The 24,442-nt window shown below is 37.2% G+C and overlaps 1 protein-coding gene across 4 annotated transcripts in view; it reads right to left on the reverse strand.

The window, feature by feature from the left end:
- Positions 1 to 24,442, reverse strand: part of ANKS1B (ankyrin repeat and sterile alpha motif domain containing 1B) — a 281,952-nt gene that overhangs the window by 155,357 nt on the left and 102,153 nt on the right. For all 4 annotated transcript variants that reach the window (XM_070947769.1, XM_070947771.1, XM_070947767.1 and 1 more), the window contains exons 13-14: positions 16,060 to 16,631; positions 14,022 to 14,094 (exon numbers count right to left, since the gene is read on the reverse strand). In XM_070947769.1, the coding sequence (XP_070803870.1) occupies positions 14,022 to 14,094; positions 16,060 to 16,631 (645 nt within the window). The remainder of the gene's footprint in view (positions 1 to 14,021; positions 14,095 to 16,059; positions 16,632 to 24,442) is intronic.

Consider the following 24,442-nt stretch of genomic DNA (forward strand, 5'->3'; position numbering starts at 1 on the left):
TACAGTCCAATCCAGAATCACTGGGAATCGGGTGGCATATAAATTTCATAAATTAATGTTTCTGTTTTTGTGGCTCTTGATAAACAACAGAAATGTGAGTTCAGTTCAAACTTATTTTTTATTTATTACATTTATATCCCATCTTTCTTCAGGAGCTCAAGGTAGTGTAGGTAACATTCCCACCTCCATTTTTCCCTACAGGAACTATAATATGCAATAAACTGGTCTGCAAAAGAATGATTGTGCCAAAGTTGCCTAGCAGTTTTCCAACTGTTGAAGGTCAACTTAAATTGATTAGACCAATTCTGGGCTAGAATACAAGATATGCTAACCCAGAAATCTATATTTTAGAAATGTAATCTATAAGATAATATTTGATGAAGCATATATAGCAGGCCAATATGATCGATAGGATCATGAAAACTGATTCAATGACTCCATATCCATTTAGTAATTCCAACATTAATGAGGGTATTTTTTAAGTGACTAGCCCCACTCCAATAATTGCTGTAAAACAACAAAACACATGATGCAGAACAAGAAAAATATGATGGATAAAGAAAAAAAGTGATATGTCTTTTTCAGGAACATCTTTTTTCAGAATTAGTCATATACAATACAACATGCTTTCATATAGCATGTTTTATATCTTGATTTTTTTTCATGTAAACATAGTAGAAACACGGGAATTCTTATTTATAAATGGCAGTTGACATCTATGAAAAAAACTATGCATATTTTTTATCTCTGCCTGTTTCCAGCAATGGGAATAAGGGAAAATAAGAAAGTTTATGCCATATTATGGAAACATTAGTATTGATATGAAAAATTAGGAAAGCTTATGTAAGACATTGCTTATATATTCTTTGTATAATTTATTAAAAATACTGCAGTCAGCACAGTAAATTTACAGCTATTTAATTAAAATTTAAAATGCATATATCCTTTCCTAGATGAGAATTACAAATAAATATTTCAGACCTTCAGTTTTGCAAATGTGTAATAACAATAATAAATAACGTTGATTGAATCGAAGAATTTTAAACTACCCAAGCTGCAAAAAAAGAACAAGCAAAAGCTTGAGAACATACCCTTATAAGTGAACTATGAAAACATTAATATTTAAGAGAGGTTCGTATTTTTAAAAACAAGTCCATAATTATTTGAAGTGTGCATGCTAATAGAAGACAAAAAATAATTTAAAAATAAGAATTTGGTTCTAGTACAGAAAAATGTGACAAAGCAACCACTTATTGATCTGACAAAAATATTTTTGCCTCTGCTTCAGATAGGTGAAAAAAATTGTGAAAGCAATGAACAAGGAAGTTGAAATTTTTCATTATTTGAGGCAGATATTTCCAAGAATAACTAATGACAAGTTTAAGAAGGCATTTATGTTGGTCCACAGATCAGATACATCATTAATGACAAGAGGGTCAAAGATCTGTTAGTGGCGCCAGAGAAAATCACCTAGAAAGCATTCAAGGAAGTCATCAAGAATTTTCTTGGCAACTACAGAGCTACCAAACTGCATTTAACTGATTGACAAACTTCTTACAGCAAATACAACCATAAAGTGCAACATGTCACTGAAAATTCATTTTTTGCATTCACATTTGGACTTCTTTTCCAAAAATCTAGGTGCAATCAGTGATGAACATAGTGAAAGTTTTCACCAGGACATTTCCAAAAAGAGTATCAGAGCAAATAGAATTCCTCAGTGCTGGCTGTCTAATGTTGGACACTGCAGTGAGATGCATCAGACACTGAGTACAAATGAAAATCAGCAGCAAAACATTTTGGCCCCGTTGAACTCATGCAGCATGTGGAAATATTATGCAATTAATTACATTATATTCATTAATAGTTAATTTCATATTCCCCAAGATATCTATAGGATACAGTCATTCTGAAATTATATTTGTGTCCAGCTTGAAACAAAACTTTTGAGGAAAATTTGTTCTCCAACGATCAGTTGATTCTGCTTGTCAGGAATCCCTACACATCCAACTTCATTGAATTAATCATTGTTGTGGATAACCTACAACTAGAGTTTCTGTGAAGAATTTCTATTACACTGAAGTAATGTAATGGTATGAATAATATAGTTTGGGCTTTATAAACAACCTCATTGAGCACAATTTCACTGGGAAGATAATTCATTAGGATGTCTCTACTCATATAATTTATATAGACTTATACAGATCAGAATTAAAAATAAAATCTGCTAAAATTAAATAAGTATAAAACACAAAGGCATGCAGGGTATATTTAAGTTTACAGGGATGCTTATATAACTGGTAGAAGAGAATATTTGTAGCTGAACTGTGGAGTCTTTGCTGCTCTCTGAGCTTGGTTGTTTTCTTGCAGACATTTCTTTACCCAACTAGGTAACATCATCAGTGCTAAAAGGAATTAGGCTTTACTTTCAGTTTATGTACTAGTGGTTTGCCCTACCAATGTTGGTGGGAGTGTTCTTAGTGCTTATTAGGTTGTATCTATTAGCTTGTTTTTCTGAGTTGGTAGTTCCTTGATTGGGTATTATTTACTGCTTGATGGTCTAGTATTAATCTTGGTTTTAATATCTGCTTATTTGGGTGTAAATTGGTAAGGTTTTAGTTTTTTTGTTTCCCTTTTGGCCTTTTGATTGTCTCTTTTGAATGGTACAGTATGTAAATATTTTTATGTCTATGTGGGCAATGGGGAACATGGGCAGTGGGGAATAGAGGGGAGATTGGCAGTGATCATATCTATACTATTTATGATGGGCTGCACAAAGATCTTCAAAGATTATTTTTAGTTTGCCAACTATGCATTTGGTACATACAGGGGATAAAACTAAGTGTACTTGAAACAGATTAGGTAACATCAGTTCTATATATTCTGATTATGTTTTAATAAGCCTGATGCTTTCATTAGATCCCCAACTTCCTATATAATATTATTAAATAAAATAATGGAAGTGACTTACAATTTACTTAATTCCTTATAGCTTTGATGTTGCTGGCTTATATGTTCCAGAGGTATAAACTCATGTATATTATTGCTTAGTTTCAATATCTTGTATATGTTCTTTGCCTCAAAAGAGCTTGGTTAAGGGTCTAATGAGAAATACACAACATATATTCTAGCGATAGAACAACTAAATTCCTCTTTCAAATGCAAAATAAACGTTAATATCTTCCACAGATATTTGTATGGTAGACTTCGCTTAGTGATCACAATTGGGACCAATTGTGCAAGTACATCACTAAATGCAGTAATTGCTAAATGAAATTATATCATGACCTAATGGATTTATAATCTCACTTCTGTTTCAGTCATTAAATGAAACATCACACAATCATGACTTACGATTTTATTTCAATCTTCTCTGTTAATTCTACTTTAATGTTAATTAAAACAGAATTATTTAAGCAGTATCATCTTATGGTACTAAGGAAGCATACCTTTTCAGTGGTGGCTCCTGTCTTTTGAAATTATATTGCACTGAATATCTGTTTTGTTCCCACCTTACTAATTTTTCACAAATAGTTGAAAATCTGGTATTCTTGGGTTTAAATGGTGGTTGAACTCCTTTGGGCTTTTTGGTGTCCTTTTGGTCCTTTTGTGTTTTGGGGTCAGTTTTGGAGTTTTTTGTATTTCCTTTTCATTTATATCAGTTATTTTCTTTTAAGTTCCTTTTAATGCACCTCGAGTCATTGTAGCCTTTAAGTAGAAATATTAAATTAAATATTGAATAAATGAATGCCCATAAAGTGAGACACACTGAACCAGTGGAAAAAGGAACCCTAACCCTAACCCTAACCCTAACCCTACCAACAAAAGCAAATGCCGCCTCTGAAATGAGAAAGATGAGACAGTCGACCACCTGATCAGTGGATGCAGCAAAATTTCACAAACTGACTACCTACAATGCCATGACTGTGTTGCTAAGATCATTCACTGGAAATTGTGCCAGAAGTTTGGATTTGAGTACAGCAAAAACCACTGGGAACATCAGGTTGAGAAAGTTTTAAAGAATGAGAAACTCAAGATCTTGTGGGACTTTAGGATTCAGACTGACAGGCACTTGGTCCACAACACACCTGACATAACAATAGTTGAAAAGAAAAAAGTATGGTTCATTGACATTGCAATACCTGGTGATGCATGGATTGAAGATAAGCAGCAAGAAAAAATCACAAAGTACCGGAACTCGCAAATTGAAGTTGAGCGACTGTGGAAAAAGAAATCATGTGTTGTCCCGATTGTAATTGGAGCCCTTGGAGCAATACCCAAAGGGCTACCACGCTATTTAGAAATTCTAAATTTGCCGGACCTGAACATTTTGACTCTACAAAAAACCACCTTACTCGGAACAGCTTACATCCTCCGACGATACCTTAACAGTTCCTAGGTCCTTGGTTAGGACTCGAGCTGCTGAGCTATTAACCAGCTTCAAAGGCTGTGAATCTCACTAAAGATTAACTTCTTCTTCTTCTTCTTCTTATTATTATTATTATTATTATTATTATTATTATTATTATTATTATTATTATTTATATACCGCCCTTCTCCCGAAGGACTCGGGGCGGTGTACAGCCAAGATTAAAAACATAAATATACAATATCATAGCTAAAATTAATTAAAATCATTAAATAGTTTTGGCCAAATTTTACAACCCAATATTAAAACCCAATTTAAAATCATTCAGTTAGACAGCCCCGCCTGTCGGAACAGTAGGGTCTTGAGGGCACAGCGAAAGACCTGGAGGTCAGAGATGTTACGAATATCCGGGGGCAATTCATTCCAAAGGGCAGGAGCTCTGACAGAGAAGGCTCTCCCCCTGGGGGTCGCCAGTTGACACTGTCTAACCGACGGCACCCTGAGGAGACCCTCTCTGTGGGAGCGGATTGGTCGGTGGGAGGCTATTGGTGGCAGAAGGCGGTCCCATAAATATCCTGGTCCTATGCCATGGAGCACTTTAAAGGTGGTGACCAACACCTTGAATTGCACCCGGAAGACTGGGAGCCAGTGCAGCTCACGCAGGAGAGGTGTTACATGGGCGTAGGAGCCTTGGTAGTACAGTGGTTTAATGCACCCTGTTATTAACACAGCTGCCTGCAATTACTGCAGGTTCGAATCTTACCAGGCTCAAGGTTGACTCAGCCTTCCATCCTTTCTAAGGTAGGTTAAATGAGGACCCAGTTTGTGGGGGCAACAAGCTGACTTTGTATAAATATACATAAGTATGAAGGCTATTGCTTAACGCATTGTAAGCTGCCCTGAGTCTCCGGAGAAGGGCGGCATATAAATCAAATTAAAAAAAAAAAAAAACACCTGCGCGGCCGCATTCTTGACCAGTTGGAGCCTCTGAGTGCTCTTCAAGGGGAGCCCCATGTAGAGAGCATTACAATAGTCCAGACGGGAGGTGACGAGGGTGTGAGTGACTGTGCGCAAGGCTTCCCGGTCCAGAAAGGGACGCAACTGGTGGATCAGGCGAACCTGATAAAAAGCCTCCCTGGCTACGGCCATCATATGTTCTTCTAAAGACAGCCGTGAGTCCAGGAGGACACCCAGATTGCAAGCCCTCTCTGTGGGGGGCAAAGATTCACCCCCAATAGTCAGCGATGGCACCAGCTGACTATACCGGGACGCCGGAAGCCACAGCCACTCAATCTTGGAAGGGTTAAGCTTGAGCCTATTTCTCCCCATCCAGACCCGCACGGCCTCCAGGCAGTGGGACATCACATCAAGGGCATCATTGGGGTGGTTTGGGGTGGAGATGTACAGCTGGGTCATCAGCGTACTGATGGACTCTCACCCCAAAATCACGGATGATCTCACCCAGCGGCTTCACATAAATGTTGAACAGAAGGGGCGAGAGGACCGACCCTTGCGGCACCCCCCAAGCGAGGCACCTCGAGGTCGACCTCTGCCCCCCTGCCAACACAAACTGCGAGCGGTCGGAGAGATAGGAGGAGAACCACCGTATCACGGTGCCTCCAATTCCTAACCCCCTCAACCACTGCAGCATGATACCATGGTCGATGGTATCAAAAGCCGCTGAGAGATCTAATAGGACCAGGACAGAGGAGCAACCCCTATCCCGAGCCCTCCAGAGATCATCAACCAACGCAACCAATGCCATTTCTGTGCTATACCCCCGCCTGAAGCCCAACTGGTAGGGGTCCAGATAGACAGCTTCCTCCAGGTACTGGAGCTGGTAGCTGGTAGCTGTTCTGCCACCACACTCTCGACAACCTTTGCCACAAAGCGAAGGTTGGAGACCAGACGGTAATTTGCTAATACAGCTGGGTCCAGGGATGGCTTCTTGAGGAGGGGCCTCACCACCACCTCTTTCAAGGCGGCGGGAAAGGCACCCTGACTCAAAGAAGCATTTATAATCCCCTGGAACCAGCCTCGTGTAATCTCCCGGGAGGCCAGTACCAACCAGGAGGGACATGGGTCCAATAAACATGTGGCAGCACTAAGCCCACCCAGAATCCTGTCCACGTCCTCGGGAGCCACAGGGTCAAACTCTTCCCAGATAATATTCTCAAGACTCATCCCCGGACTCACCCAGTCGGAGTCTAAGCCCTCCCAAATCTGAGCGACTTTATCATGCAGGAATTGCACAAAATCCTCAGCTCGACCCTGCAACGGATCTTCCCGCACTTCCGCCTGAAGGAGGGAGTGGGTCACCCTAAACAGAGCGACTGGGCGGTTCTCTGCAGATGCGATAAGAGTGGAAAAATAGTTAGATTTTGCTGCTTTTATCGCCACTAGGTAGGTCTTGATATAAAACCTCACCTGTGTCCTGTCAGATTCGGATTGACTAGTCCTCCAAACACTCTCTAGGCGTCTTTTCCGACGCTTCATCTGTCTCAGCTCCTCAGAGAACCAAGGAGCCAATTGAGATCGGCATCGGGTCAGAGGCCGCAAAGGCACGACGCGATCCAAAGCCCCTGCGGCCGCACTATTCCAAGCGGCCACCAGGTCTTCAGTCGAGTCGTGTGCCAGAGTCTCAGGAAACGGCCCAAGCTCCATCTGGAACCTTTCGGGATCCATCAGGCGCCTGGGACAGAACCATCTAGTCGGTTCCATCTCCCTGCGGCGGGGGGAAATGGCTTGAAAGTCTAAGTGAAGGAGCAAATGATCTGTCCATGACAAGGGTTTAATGTCTAGGTCCCCTCTACTAAGATCATTCAGCCACTGACCAGAGATAAAAATCAAGACCAGAGTGTGTCCCCCTGTGTGAGTGGGGCCTTGCATTAACTGGGTCAGGTCCATGGCCATCATGGAAGCCATGAACTCCCGAGCCACCTCTGACGTCTCACCGATGGATGGCAGGTTGAAATCCCTCATAACAATAAGTCTGGGGGTATCAACCGCCACCCTGGCAATCACATCGAGTAGCTCAGGCAGGGTCGCCGCCATGTGGCAGGGAGCCAGGTACGTAGTCAGCAAACCCATCTGCACCCCACGACCCCACTTCACAAAAAGGGACTCACATCCGGCTATCTGAGGAACAGTGGCCTCCCTCGGACAAAGACTTTCTCTAATAATTGCCGCTACTCCCCCACCCCTCCCCTGGGCCCTCGGCTGATGAAATGCACGGAAGCCTGGAGGGCACATTTCAACGAGGAGAATCCCCCCTCCTGGCTCAACCAGGTCTCCATAATTCCAGCCAGGTCTACATCCCCCTCCACAATAAGATCACAAATGAGGGGGGCTTTGTTAATTACCGACTTGGCATTACATAACATCAGTCGAGGACCCAGGGCCTGAGACTCTGTGCAATCCAGGACACAATTGTAGGATAGAGTGTCATTTTTTTTAACGAAATGCACTGATAAATGTGCTCATAAATTTTAAAAGCCTTATTCTTAAGGACTACATCACTCAAACATGATTGCTTCTTAGTCTTGGGTACTACATACAGTGAAAGTATTTTCCCCAACTTTTCTACAGATGAATTTCTAATGTGTGTGGTTATCATGACAAACAAAGAGATAGAATACATAGTGGTTCTGTGAATTCTATTAGCTCTTTGTTACATTGTGCATATTAGACTCGCCCAAGCTCAGTCCTTGCTGAGACTGAAGGGTCCGTCACCAGTTTCGAAGCAACACAATATGAACAATTTCTTTATAATTTTAGAAAGGCCTTTCCCTTTTCCATTCTGAAGAACAGATATTAAGGGTTGTTTTGACATTGTAATAATAATACTGAAGGTATGAAAATGGCCACAAAAGCCCCTAGTTGAATTTCACAACAGAACAGTGTATGTGTAAATGAGGGCAAAAGGGGGTTTTGGCAAAGAAAATGTTTAAGAGGTTTTGGTAGGAAGAATTCTTGGCATATTTCCAGACTTTTGATATAAATTGTCAATGCTTACACAAATCACATAACAGTGTATTTTTTATCACATGAAGCAATCTCTTGATCAGAAATGATCAAGCACATAATAGATAATTTTCATAAAACAAATTTACATGAAGAGAAACCTGAATTGAGGTTATATATGGCCATAATATATGAATATAAACACAAGCGTTATTACCATGTTTCTTTCTACCATATTTATGAGACATTCATATCTTTCTTCATTATAGACTGAAACAGTATATTAACATCTATATTTGACAACAGTTACAGTGACTAATTAACCGAATAAACCAGAAATAAATTATCCCAGAATATGCAACAAACAACTCTGTAATTATGCCTTATATTGATCCGCCTACACATTTCCTTTTTAAAAAAAGACTGCTTTGTTGTATTATAAGATGCAACAATATGATACGTATTATACTATTGCAATTTAGCATGCAATAATATAAGATGCATCCTTTTTTGGGGTACAGTGGTAATATAGTATTAACTAAATGCTTGGAAGAATAAACCTTTGGTCCCAGTGCCCAACTCAGATTGGATCCTGCAGTATTAACTAAAGATGATTAATACTATGATGTATTTTGTTTCATTAGATTGAATGTGAATTGACTAAAAACATAATGCATGGTCTTTCACAAGGCAGTGAATTTCTAACAATAAAGAAGAATATTAGTAGATCAGGATTGAAATGAGGGTCTTTGGTGCTCTCTGAACTTGGTTGTTTTCTTGCAGATGTTTCATCACCCAAACTCGGTAACATCCTCAGTGCAAGTAAGAAGTGGGATTTGGTCTCATTCCATATTCTAGTAGTTTTCTCTGTTGGTGTTGGTGTTGGTGGGAGTGGTTTTGGTGTTTTTTTGGTTGGGTTTCTTATTGTTGGCTTGTTTGGCAGTTTCTTGATTGGGGTATTGTTTATTTCATTGTTGGTCTGATGTTAATCTTGGACTTCATCTAGTTTGGGTAATGAAATGTCTTCAAGAAAACAATCAAGCTCAGAGAGCACCAAAGACTCCCCAGTGAAGTTCTAGATATTCCCTCAGGCATTTGTCTGTCTGTCAGGTATCTGTATCTAATTTTTTCTTTAACATTCTTCATATCTAAATAAAAGATCTGACTCAATTGTTTATAATGAAATATTGCAGATATATAACTATATAATTTAGAAATGCCAGAAATCTCACTTAGATGGTACAGTTTTAGGCAGGGGTGAAATGCTCCCGGTTCGGACCGGCTCGGGTGAGTAGGTAGCGATGGTGGTGGGCAGTTCGGAGAACCGGTAGCAAAATCCCTCCCCACCACAGCCTACAGCTTGCTTACCTTCACACGCCTGCCTTACTTCGTTTGCTGTGATCCCTGCAATCCATTGCATCAGCAAGCAACTGAATCTCCCTGCCTGCAATCAAGCTCATCGGTGAGCAGCTCTATCTGCCTGCCTGCCTGCCTGCCTGCCTGCCTGCTTGTAAGTTTTTTTTCCCCTTTGGGAGCTTTAAAAAAAATAGTTAATTGGGAGTTTTTTTAGTCGTTCTTTTTTTAGACCTAGCATTTAAAGTTTAGGAAGTTTTAAATTTAGCTGCTTTTATATAAAAATAAAAATAAAATAATATTTGTGCAGCTTTCTGAGATTTTGTGTGTTTCTGTAGTGTTTCACTCTAACTACACAAACACACAAAATCTTACAAAGTTGTATGTGGAATTTTGTGTGTGTAAAGTGTGAAAGTTGGTTTTTTGGACTTTTTGTGGCTGTGTGAGGTTCCTGCTTGTTGCAGGGGCCATTTTGGGTCTAGCACAGCTGCTTTTACATTGTGGGTGAGCCAGTTGTGTTGTGTTGTGTTTTGTAGGTTAAAAGGGGGCAAAGAAGTGATGTCGACTTGGCCACGTCCACCTGACCATCAAGCCATGCCCACTAATTAAACCACGCCCACAGAACCGGTAGCAACAAATTTTAGATTTCACCCCTGGTTTTAGGTGAACAGATGAATTTTATTTTTGCATTTGTAAAGTATTTCATACTACTACTAGTATGAAGGAGTAGTATGTACTACTACATACTACTCCTTTTCTTGGATCCATTGAGCTCATAGAAATTTCATTTTTGAATATCAGTAGCAGTTCTGTCATTTCTTTCATTGATTTAAAAAATGTCCTTTCAAAAATAAGCAGAATGCAGCATTTCTGTTACATGTTCTTGCATGTATGTTATCAAGCATTTCAGAGGTTTAGTGATTTTTTAGCAGCAATCGTACTGACAAAATAAAACTTAATTGTTGGCTAGTTCTAATAATAACTGATACCCAGAAAATAAAATAAATTAATTATAAATGCAATTTTAGGATTTATTTCCAACATCTACTAAATGTGTATGTGTTAAACAGTATTTGTACTTTATATGTATGGAGAAATCCTTGAAGAAGTTTACAGAATTTATTTAATTTAATGCAACCTATAATTGAGTTCTATTATGACATTGAATTTAGAGAAGTTTTAAATTCTTCAGGTATATGCACAACATCTAGTTTTCAGTTCATTATTCCTCAACAATAAAACAGTGAACTTCAATATAAGACAAGATTTTAAAATTATGGAATCATACTCACTGTTCTATTATTGTTATTGCAGAATAATAATATTTTAAATAATAATACTTAGGTTTATATGCTAATGAGCATGCCCATATGACCATTCTAAGATAACTAAATACAATTTATGGTTTCCAAAGGTATCCAGGCCAGTATTATAGCGTTAATTTTAACCTACATCGTCAATTTTATTAAAATCTGTCTAAATTTAATTCTCTACCAAAATGTCCTGTCTCAATTTTTCTGTTCATTCCTTCTGTATTTTACTTCCTACAACAATTCTACCCATATAGTCATTATGTAATATAACACATAAAAATACCATATCTATATTAACATTCTCCAGCAATTAATAGGGAAAATTCTCTAGATCTATTTACAATTTTAGGAAGAATTATAAGGTTTTATAGAAATAAATGAACAGTCTCAATAACTATTTTTAAACTGAACTTTTCTTTCATATGAAATAGAAAAAACAGAAAGAAAGAAAGCATTTAAACACATAATTTGCATGTCAGGTTTATTTTTCTGTGAAATATCAGAAAATCAGATTTGTGATTTTAGTACTGGCAAAAAGATCATTTTGCAAAGAAGTGAGCCAACAGCAAAGATGATGGACAGTTATAATAGCAATGGATATGCCCAGTGGTGGGATTCAAATAATTTAACAACCGGTTCTCTGCCTTAATGATTTCTTCCAACAACCAGTTTTCCAAACTGCTCAGAAAGTTAACAAGTTAACAAGTCCCGAAGTGGTGCGAACTGGCTGAATCCCACCACTGGGTATGCCCAGTGGTGGGATTCAGCCAGTTCTCACCAGTTCAGAAGACCGGTAGCTAACTTTCTGAGCAGTTCGATGAACCGGCTGTTGGAAGAAATCTCCTTTCAACAGTCTTTTGTTTGTCCCACCTACAAGGTTAATCCTGTCAGGGAGGAAGGAAGGAGGTGTTCTGGTGTTCCTCTGTGTTTTGTTTCTAGCCTAATCCTGTTTATCTTTATTGCCCTGCTTAAGTGTTTTCTGAAATTGCCTCTGAGGTTAAGCCCTATTACACTGTAACAGCCGTTAACAGTTCTTGGCAGTACACCCAGACTTTCTATAGCCTGAGTGGCTTCTCTGGAGTTTTTTTCCTTTGCTGGTACTTTTATATCGGGGCTTAACTTTCTTAAAGGGGAAGGGTTGTTTTAAGCTTTTTACACTGCTTTAGTGGTTTCTGGCACTCTCCTTTTGGAGTGTACTTCCAACACAGCTGAATCCCCTCCCAGCCACTCCTTGCCTCCTCTGTCCCCAATTAAGGGTGGGAGGGGTGATCACGGACCTTTTTCTTCCCTGGATTTGTAATGATTTCCTTAGGATATCTTGTGAGGTGAGTGAGACCAGCTGGTATCTCTAAGTGGTGCAAATGGATATAAGCATTGCTCCTCCTGGGTGGAAAAGGGTGCTTTGTCAGTTCACTGAGTACAGGAGTCTCTTGTCTATGGGGATTCTTCAGTTATCCAGGTCATGGTTGTCCCAAAAGTGCTTTTTTCTTGGTTTCCAAAAAGTCCACTTGCCTCTTGAAAAAGCACCTTTGGGTCAGGAGTCTTTTGCATTGCTTTCGAGTAGCCAAGGCACATGATTGCTCACTGACATTAAGATTTAAAAAATAGGGGGTAGGGGTGTAGATCCTCCCTCCAATTCATTTTAGTTTTGTCTCATGGTAATAAGGCTTGATAACATGGCACCAGACTTGACATTTATTTAGATATCTGTGGCATGTACTAATTTTATTGTGATCCTGACAAGTTTGGGAGGGCAGAGACTTGAATCTGGGTCCCCTATATACTTTGTTAATTTGTCTCTTTAGCTCAGCATTTTGTAACCCAAGTGTGCCCACCCACTTTCTGGAGAGCTTAAATGACCTCTCTGCTAAAGGGTTTCACTTTATGAGCAAAAGTTGGCTGCTGATTATTATCATTGCATTTTAACTATTTTAATTCCTCAAGATCTCTGGCATCCTGTCTGATTTGTAACTCTGGGTTGCAGGTATTGCTGATGAAAAGAAAGGTATTTGGACAGAATGGTTTTGGTTTCCATGATGGCTGTGACTGTCATTGATATTCAGTGTGTATTCCCCCATTTCTAATTTAACGATTGATATTAGGGCAGCTTTTTGCGAGCAAAGAAGCTTTTTGTATTTTTCTATAGGTAATCTTTGATTTACAACAGTTCATTTAGTAACCATCCAAAGTTACAATGGCACTGAAAAAAGTGACTTATGACCATTTTTCACACTTATGACCATTGCAGCATCCCCACGGTCATGTGTTCAAAATCCAGATGGCTGACAACTGTCTCACATTTATGATGGTTGTAGTCTCCCAGGGTCATGTGATCCCCTTTTGCAACCTTCTGACAAGCAAAGTCAATGGGGAAGCCAGATTCACTTAACAGCCGTGTTACTAACTTAATAACTGCAGTGATTCACTTAACAAATGTGGCAAGAAAAGTCATGAAATGGGGCAAAATTCACTTAAATAAATTTCTCACTTAGCAACATAAATTTTGGGCTCAATTGAGGTCATAAGTTGAGGAGAGGCCAGACAAGACATTGCCAGGCATGACAAGAAGTAAGTGGGAGGGGAGGGGTGAGACAGGCCGGACATGGTAAGGAGAGGCGAGACACCCCTTGACATGAGTGATGTTCAGTTGGCCACGCCCACCCAGTCACATGACTACCCAGCCACGCTTACCCAGGTGGTCATTAGGGCAGAGAACCAGTTGTTAAATTATTTGAATCCCATCATTGTGTATGCCATTAAAAGACCTGAAGGACTAGGTTAGAGAAAATCTATGTGATCAGTAAAAGTCAACATTACTTGATGGCACATAATTCAACTTTTTGATTGACTGATTAATTATATCCAGAAAACCCTGCACTTCAATTAATGTAATGAAAGAAATTAATTGTGGTCAGAAATACACTCCAATATAAATATAAGACACTTTGAATAAACTGGTATAATTTGCTATTTTTCTAACTTATTAATATAATCTTAAAAGAAATAAAGCATTTGTTTCTTACTTGCAGTACCATCACTAATCTCTTCAAGTCCAGTAGTTATACCAGCATCAATGGAACTCATTATTTTATCAATCTGCAAGGAAAAATAGGGATTTTTAAAAGATGTATTGTAATGTAAAGTAACATGTAATTGTATACAATAAAACTTGTAGAGGCAAAATAATTACTTTTGTTATTTAAATGTTACTATAAAGTATACACACATCTACAAATAATACAAAATGAATAGCTGAAGCTGAACTATTATTAATATGAATTTCAAAGATGTTCAGTTTATCATAATATAGCATCCACAGTGTTGGAAACATTTCATTAAATATGTATTTAAATGACCACCTAAAAAGGTCTTCAATGGATGTTATTATACAACAAGGAGGAAGGGAGGGAGGGGGAAGAAAGAAGGAAGGAAGGAAGGAAGGAAGGAAGGAAGGAAGGAAGGAAGGAAGGAAGGAAGGAAGGAAGGAAGAAAAAATGATACATGAAATCTGAATATTTAATCTTCTCAAATGCAAGCACACTTTGAATGATTTATAGTTTTCCCCAAAATAAGACATCCCTTGATAATAAGCCCAATCGGGCTTTTGAGAGCAGGCAATAAGGCCAAGCGCTTATTTCAGGGTTCAAAAACATATAAGACAGGGTCTTATTTTCAGGGAAACACGGTACTTGTATTTCACCAATTTCCTTACCTTTTCTTTTTCTTAGGAAAGTGCCAAGTATAAGGTATGCATATTTTATAAAATTGTTTGTTATGTATTTGTTCTACATGCATCTTTGTTCTACATGCTCTGTGCAGAGATTTTGCATGGAAAAAAGCATTATTGGCACACGTTATTTATTTTTCTCAACTTGGGGTATATACAGACACTTGTTTATTGACTTTCCCTAAATGTACTGCATCACAACTAATGTCTTAGCTTCACAAATTTCAGTTGATGTCTTTTTCAGAATGTTTAGCAAGTTCAAATGTTTTGTCAATTGATCTGGAACGCTACTAAGTGAAATAAAAAGATATTCCTTCACATGAGATAGTTCCATTTGAAGTTTGATTTGCATATAAGTATTTCAAAAGAAAAAGAAGTCAAGATACTGACAAGTATCCTAAAACTACTCTACTGATATTAATAGTTGATGGAATATGGCCATCTGTATATTTGAAAGATAGTCTCTTGCAAAGATCCCAGCTTTCATTGAATAACACAAGCATCCTTAGGATAAAATTCAGATTTGGTTGCACATGTGGCATCCTGACCACAATATACCCAAACTGACCACAATCAGGGAAAGTTGCATGTGATATGGGTACAACTAAGGCTAGTAACTTAGTTCATTCTTTCTTTGTCTTACTAAAATGCCTTACTTGAATGTTTTGATGAACTAAAACTATGATAGTTAGTATAGATCAAGATGTTTGGCCCCCTCCGATAACAATCATGGCGTAGGAAGTAAGCATTAGTCTTTTTGACTAATCTAAACAGGTAGTCCTAAATAGCCTGCCCATTATGGTCACAAGTTGTGATGGCTGTTAAGTGAAGTGCCCATGTGATCACCTCACTTAATGACACCCCCCCCCCAATCTCTTCTCTCCCCAAAGTGGTTATTAAAGCTAAAAGCAGAAAGCTAGATGTTGAGGGAGGCTGGGAGAAATCAAGCTGGGAGAAACCACTTTACCACCTTCATTTCTCCCTGCAGTTCACAGGATACCTTGCCCTGCCTGGGCTAGAAAGAAAGGCATTGCAGAATAAGAGTAAGCTGCTCTGTCTCTTGGCATTCTTAGACCACGTTGCTATTAGTATTGCTAGATAGTGTCCCTAGACTGTTACAAAAATGCTGATTTCCCAAAACCCACGTAAGTGAGGAAGCTGGCAGGAAATTGCAAGTCCCAGACTGGCAGGTAAGTAATTATCTGCTGTTGAGTGAGTGAAGGAATGAGGGATGTGGCAAGATTTGAGGATAATGTGGGAGGATATTGTGGGAGGCATGGCAAGGGTTGAAATGCAGTTCTGTTATTCACTCTTCTTTCCCCATGAATACTTACTTCTTCCCATTCTGAAGTAAATGATGGTGTTCTTTCAGAATTTCTTCTAGAGGTTTCTTGGATAGCTGAAGATTCATTCCAATTCTGTCTTGCTTTGTGATCATTAGATGGATAAGAAACAAGATTTGAATCTGATTTGGAAATGTATTTGGATAAATGAATGTCAAGAAGTGTCTTTGGCAAAGATCGTATTCGTCCAAGTGTGCAAGCACGTTCTACAATTCCTGCAGCATTAACTACCCACTGATCTCCAGTTCTTGTGATACCAGCCAATGTGTTAGCTTCTCCTAGAATGTTTTTAGAAGGGAATATAGTTCTATTTAAAACTGGTGGTTTTTTCTTTTTAACCAGAAGAACAGCGCTATTTTCTTGCAGAGAATGTTGTGGATTCAAAATAGTGAGGTTCAAACTAATTTTCTGATTCAAGTCATCCTTTGGACAAATTTTTCTGTAGAGCTGAAGCGGATTTTCTGGTGGGTCACAAGCAGGTGACGATCCATGAAGAAGTCCAGCAAACTGCTCAAAAGAGTGTGCTTCTAGATGATCACTGTCAATGGATGTTTGCTGGGTTCCTGTAAAACATAATGATCCTTGCTGTTTTATTATTTTAAACAGAAAACTTACATTTCTTTAGCAGTAATGCTTTGTTGCTTGCACAATTAGAAAAAAATCTGATAGTCGTATTAAAGAAAATGAGAGCCTGGTGGCGTAGCAGACTAAAGCACTGTTATTAACATCAAGCTGTCTGCAATTACTTTAATTAATAAAAATAAAAATAAAATAAATAAAAATAAATATCTATTTGAATCTTCATCAAGTAAATCAATTTTATATTGCTTCCTTTTGCTTCTAACAATCATAATCTTTAGTCTATTCAAGTAATGTCATAAATTTTGATACTTTTTCATTTCTTTTTTTACCCCTTCTCACAAGATTCAGCCAAACTTTAACAAACTTTTTTTGTAAATCAAATAAAAATATTATCCAGGTCATTCTCTTCATTTATTATTTGTAATTCTCTCTCTTTTTTAAAGCATGAATCATTTTTTATTGTTATTGTGTCCAATAAAATATTTTTTCCATGTCATTCTGATAGCCTATCATTTCCAGTGTCAACTCTGTCTTATCAGATAAAACTTGGTTCTCTTCTGTCATTTCTTCTAAAATATCTTTTGGACATACTCTATCCATAAAAGCAAAAATGCTATTGACATTGTTATTATTAATTTCAGGTTCTATTTTTCAAAAGTATCCTTCATTATTTTCAATGTTATAATATTTTGCATTATTCTGTATCTATTAATTTGGTTTATATATTCTTTTCCTTTAATTAAAGTTTTTAGCTCCCTTATGTGTCCAGTTTATCTTTTTTGCCTTAGAAAAAAATAAAACAAATCCATTTTTCTACAAGAAGGGGTCTTTATAATTAATTCCAGATCTTATTTCAAATGTATTTGGACCCTTTATCCATGTAAAATCTTCTAGAACAAAGTGTTTATGCTTGTATCAGTGGTGGGTTGCTCCCGGTTCTGTCCGGTTCTATAGAACCGGTAGTAAAACTGGTGGGAGGCTCCGCCCACCCAACCCGATGTCATCAAGGGTGATCTGCACATGTGCAGAAGCTTCTGTGCATGCGCAGAAGCATGCGCATGCGAGAGAGTGAAGTGTGCTCATGCAGGATTAGCTTCTAATAGCTGAAAAGTAGTTAATAAGTAATTCTGATTGTGATTAGAAAAGGAAATGTGTAAAACCAATATCCTTTTAAAGATGCTGATCATGGCTATTCATTCATCTCCCAGTGCTCCACATCCACTAGAGACCATTATCTTACAGTCTTCTCACAAGGAGTAACTGTCTCAAGCACTTATGTGCAATCTTTCTTTGTCTGGAAAGATTAAAAAATATATCTAATCTGTTCTTCACTGCTTCTTCCTCCAGAAGAATATTAAGAACTTTGTAATGAAAATCCCTTTCACAATTCCTCTGTTGGTTTTCGCATGCAGACCAGTGGTGGGTTTCAAAAAATTTTACTACCAGTTCTGTGGATGTGGCTTGGTGGGCATGGCATGGCTTGGTGGGCATGGCAGGGAAAGGATACTGTAAAATCTCCATAACCACCCCACTCCAGGGGAAGGTTACTGCAAAATCCCTATTTCCTCCTGATCAACTGAGACTTGGGAGGCAGAGAATAGATGGGGGCGGGGCCAGTCAGAATTTTTACTACCGGTTCTCCGAACTACTCAAAATTTCCGCTACCGGTTCTCCAGAACTGGTCAGAATCTGCTGAAACCCACCTCTGATGCAAATAGTCCCAAAGTTATACAAAGATTTCAATCCAGGAACCCTTTTGTAAAACAATGTTCATGCAAGTTGAATTGTGCACTACACACTTATGCAAAATGAGTGCCTGACATTTTGCATAAAATTGTAGTAATCAATTCTGTAATCACTTGTAAAATTTCAAAATTATGTAAAGCAGGATATATATAATCTTGGGACTTCTGATATTATGAATGTTCACAGATATATACTTTTTTCTTAACTACAAGAGATGTCTTTTAACAATTTATGCAGTGTCATGAAATGTATATTCAAATATGAGAATTTTACTTGCTTTCATGCTTTTAAATAAAAACAGACAAGATACCACAGCTAAACTTAGTTGGATTTTAAAAAGTTTTGATATGATTCTTAGAAGTTTCTGAAACAGTTTTGTCTTATTTGGAATTTCCCCAAAGTTTTATATTTTAGACTGACATAATTCATCCAAACCTTAAATCATGGATTATTATTAATTGTATAATTCCTCCTTGATAAAATTTATGAACACATCAAAGATACCTTCTTTCTATAATTTTAATTTTATTTTAGTACTTATTGCTAATGTAATTAGACTTTCTGAAAACATTTATAGAATTAACTTTTAGAAGACCCAGCAAAGTAATAGGACTAAGGTTTTAGATTAGGATTTGTCTTCTTTACTTATCTTGCTATAAAATTTCAGAGGATTATTGTCAGATTGTAAATTTGAATTGATCACAGGTTTATAAAAATGAAGACAATTGAGTAACAATGTCTAGAATATACAGGGTAAAATTAAAATAAATTAACTGTGGAGTTGATTTACATTCTTACTGGCCATCTACATCTGTTCCATTAAATTACATTAAATAATGTTAAATTCTCAGTACTTTAGCAATTATATCCTGTATGATTTTTTCACTGCGAAAATCACAAATTTGTGTGGTAAAAAGTGGATTCAACAAAATCAAGATAGCAAGAATGCTAATTTTCAGGAGCATGAAGCTTGACAAAATGATTATTAAACAACACTGAAGGGACAAATTTAAACCCAAATGGCAGCAATATTGATAGAGGATGTCTTGTCAATATTTCAGTTAACTTTTATTTTCAGCAGAGAGGTAGGGAAGAAGACTGTTCTGCAATATGGTAAAGGATTTTGGAGTTCTTCGGTTTATATAGTAATTTCCAAAGCTTTCAGTCATTTATTATTAGGATTCTTAAGGTTGAGATTATATTTTTTCATTAATTTTACTGTACTGTATTTATTCTTGTTTAATTAGTTTTATATACTAAAGCTATATAACAATATCATAAACATTCATGTACACATCCACATCCGCATACATATTACTGTTATATATTTTGAAATACTATTTTAAGTGAAATATTATTTTGCAAAGCTTACATTGAGATTCAAATTATTAGATGAATAATACTTGTAAAAAAACTATATCATATTATATCAATAATAAGCCCTGTGGTTGCCATAGCAAAGGATTCTAGTATGAAGCAAAATATCTTGTTTCAAATGTGTGCCATAGCTATGGTAACAAGCACATTATGACACTTGTGCTGCTAATCTTCTTAAATTATCTTTATACTTGATTTAGAAGGAAATATTAGTAATAAAAATCTAAAAATATTTCTAAAAATATATAATGTGCAATCATTGCATTCAGCAAGTTGCTGATGCTTTATCCAAGGTATGTTGAAGAAAATGTTGATGCGTACAAAGCAGTGAACAGGTGTCTTAATTCATCATACATCACATTATTTATATGAATGAGAAATGCTAAGTAAGATTCATAAAATAGGTAAAAATATTTCACAAGAGATTATAGAATTTAATGAAGGGATAGGATATACGTATATATTTGTAATAAATTCATGAATAAACAGCACAGATTCATCATTCTCTTTAAATAACAAATAAAATTGGATAGATGATCCTATGAAATAAAAACTGTTAACTACAAAAAACAGATGTTTCTATAAACATAAAAATACCAAAGTTATTATTTATTTATAATAAATAAAAAATAACTATTTATTTTTAATAATAAATACCTAACTATATGAGTATATATATATATATAACTAGGGCTGTAGAACATCTTAGCTTATGTAGGTAAAACCTGGCTAGAAAGAATATGCATATATATATATATATATATATATATATATATATATATATATATCACATGTAAATTTAATATAATACAAATGTGTATGTACATGTACATATGTGTATTTGTGTGTGTGTGTATGTGTGTGTATACTGCATATAATTCCTAGTTATTGGAATATGAATTGGAAGGTGAATTTTTAAAAATTATTTATTTACTTATTAAATTTGTTTGCCACCCATCTCACTGCAAGGCAACTCTGGGCAGCTTCCAACATCAAAATAAAACCATGCAAACATACAAACATATAAAATCACAATAAAATCATAATAAAAACACAAATTATAACTAAAACTCAAATATGGAGGGAAAGGAACGCCACACATGGGAGGAAGTAGGAACTGCTATTAATTGATCAAACACCTCCAGCATGATACTCCCCCCACCTTGTGGCCCCAAGCCAGCTGGCAGTGCCTGGTCTTCAGCCTGGAAGAAAGTCAGAAGGATGGGAACCAATCTAACCTAAACCCAATCTAAAAGAGCCTTGGTGGCACAACAGACTAAAGTGCTGTTAAATAGCACCAGCTGCCTGCAATTACTGCAAGTTCAAATCTCACCAGACTCAAAGTTGACTCAGCCTTCCATCCTTTCGAGATAGGTAAAATGAGGACCCGGATTGTGGGGGCAATAAGCTGACTTTGTATAAAAAAGAACACCGCTTAGGGGGAGCCAAAAGCCCTATTAAGCAGGTATATACAAAAGTATGAAGGCTATTGCTTAACACATTGTAAGCCGCCCTGAGTCTCCGGAGAAGGGCGGCATATAAATTGAACCAATAAACAAACAAACAAACAAACAAACAAACAAACAAACAAACAAACAAACCTCGGGGTTGAGATGTTCCAAAGGGCCTTGGTTACAGTTGAGAAGGCTCTTTTCCTGGATCCCATCAGCCAGAATTCCTTGACTGATGGAATCTGCATCATGCCTCCTCTGCTGGCATGGGTGGGGTGGGCCTGTCCCATAGGGAGTGAAATGGTTCCTCAAGTAACCTGGACCCCTGCCATGCAGGGCTTTATAGGTAATAGTCAACACCTTAAATTGCAACCAGAAGCAAATTGGCAGTCAGTGCAGCTTGCTGAACAGTGGTGTAACATGGGCCACTCTAGAGGTCCAAGGACTGTTTGTGCTGCTGCAGTTTGTAGCAGCTGAAGTGTCTGAATGCTATTCAAATATAGCGCCATGTAGAGCTCACTGCAGTAGTTCAATTGTGAGATGACCAGGACTTGAATGACTATGCACAGGGATTCCTGAGCCAGGAAAGGCAGCAACTGGCACACAATCTGAAGTTGTGCAAAGATTTTCCTAGCTGCAACTGGAGTTATGAGTCCAGGAGAACCCCCAAGTTGCAGATTGGGTCTGACTGTGGTAGTGCCATTCCATCCTGAGCTAAAGATATCAAAGTCCTGGATCTTAAAGCTTTTTTTTTTTTTTTAATTTGATTTATATGCCGCCCTTCTCCGGAGACTCAGGGCGGCTTACAATGCGTTAAGCAATGTACCCAAAGCTTCATGTACCCAAACCATTCAGTTTTGCCACTTGTCTCGACATCTGTCTCGACATATCTCCGAGAGGAGAAACCCCCCCCTCTTTCCTGGTCAACCAGTTTTCAGTGATGCATGCCAAGTTGGCTCACTCCTCCTCAATAAGATCTTGAATAAGGGGAGGCTTGATATTGACTGACTTAGCATTCATCAGCAGCAGCCAAAGTTCCAGGCCTCTGAGAGTATGCTGTCCAGGGCCTGGGAATCAGCTAACATGGCTAGAACACCCCCTGGTATATCACATCAAGGGCATCTTCCCTTGTAATGACCTGTCCTTTGGCTCCCATAGCACTTCATGTCCATCACCACTTTAATGCTTTGCTCTACCCCACATCCCCAAGGTGATCGCTTCCCTTTCCACCCTGACCTCCTCTATACTTCTCTGTTGAAACAGAGTAATGAATAATAAAATACCAACATCCCATAAAATCATTACAGTAATAATCATGCATGATCAATATTTTTGAATTATGTATCTCTGGCTCCTCCCCCCCCAAAATTGCAAATTCCTTCTGTAAATATGTTATTTTATTGTAAAATGGTACAAAAAATCCATAAATAAATACAATCTGTATTGCAAAATAAATAGCGATGTATATAATATTTCAAGATGAACAGACATAGAGGTACATTTTGAATAAAAAATAAAATACAGAACACAGTTCATACACACAAAAAAAGCCTTGGGGCATAACTGCCCAGAGTCGCTCTATGGACAAGTTTCTAAGTCTCATGTATAAATAAATAAAACAAAAACTTTTTCTTTCTGAACAATGAGAAGGACAAGAAAAAAACAACAAGGATATATGGTTTATCCTATGGTCTTAACCCTAACTGTAACCCTAACAAACTTATCCCCAGGTATGCAATAGTAAAAACCAGAGTGGAATGTAAGCAATAAGTAAAATATAAAATTTAACTTAACAGAATTCCAGATGCAACAAATGCCCTCTACTATATTTGACAACTGCTACAAATAATTTTCTTATTCTCACACATCTTCCCTTGCCTAAACAGAAATCTAGAAGACATTGTACATTCTTCACTGTACAATATATGTTGCTACCTGCTCCAAATATCTGGATCCTCTCCTTAAATGAAAGCACACAAGATCACCATAAGTCTGAATTTTGATTGAAAACTTAAAAACCATTCTTTGCATTTGCCTGTGAAGTATCTCAACCACATAAATACCGGTATATTCTTCCCTCCTTTTATAAAACTAACATTCCTTGCTTTTTATTGCAACTTTTTCAACTATTGTTAATAGGTACTTTTTAAATCCTTATAACCTGACTTATCGTTTGTGTTTTTATTGTATAACATATAACTATTTATTGTTTGTAAACCACTAAAAGTCACTGAGAGTGAGTGGGCAACCATATAAATCCTTAAAATAAAAAATAAAAATAATTAAATAAAATAATTAAATTAAATTAAAAAAAAATAAAATACTAGCAAATTCATATTGTTTTATCACAAAGGTTGCAACAATAAAGCAAATAGACAGAAATAACCTTTCTTTTCTATAAGCTTAAATATCCTCATTCCCTTCTATCTCTGCTTGAGCAATCATGTTGAGAATTCTTCTGCCTCAGTCCCAGGCACTGAGATACAGCTGCTAGAATTCTTTCAACCCAAGGGAATCTTGTTTGCTCCCCATAAAAGGAATTTTGCTGTTTGTTTGTTTTTCCAATATACATGGCATAATCAGTAGTTTTAGTAGGAGGTAGGAAATATCTCATCTAGGTCAGAGCAAATCGGTAAATTTCTACTTATTTATTAATATATGTGATTAATTTTTTTAAAATTTCTTCTTTGAAATTTGTATTAGTTTGATTTCACTGTCAAGCATCTATCAGAAAATCCCTAGCACTCATTATGCCAGGACAAGGCTTTACATGCATAAATATGCAACATAAAAAACAATGTGTTTGTTGTATCAATACAATAGTGATTTATAAATACATTCATTTACACTATTAGCAGATAAGAAACCAAGATATGATGCAAACCAAATAAAGTAAAATTTGGCACTCACTCTAATTAAAGTGTAATTCTGATCACAAAAAGGGATAAAATGGGATGGTATAAGATTCCTGCCTTGAGCAGAGGTTTGCATTAAAAAAAACCTCTGAGGTCCCTTCTATGATACCATGTTTTGTTAAAGAAAACATTTATAGAAAAACATCTTTTTTTCTTTGTGTGACCATCCTTAACTACAGGTTGGCTTTTGTGAACATGGCATAATCTGCCCAATAAAGCAGATGGCTGGCAAAAACAAATTACTTAGTTCATTCTACTTTACTTGAAATAAGCATCTGTTCAATAGTAATCAAAATAATTTCT

This window comes from Pituophis catenifer, unplaced genomic scaffold (assembly GCF_029215685.1).
Source record: "Pituophis catenifer annectens isolate HBS135680 unplaced genomic scaffold, rPitCat1.0.hap2 SCAF_7, whole genome shotgun sequence".
Classification (NCBI taxonomy): Eukaryota; Metazoa; Chordata; class Lepidosauria; order Squamata; family Colubridae; genus Pituophis; species Pituophis catenifer.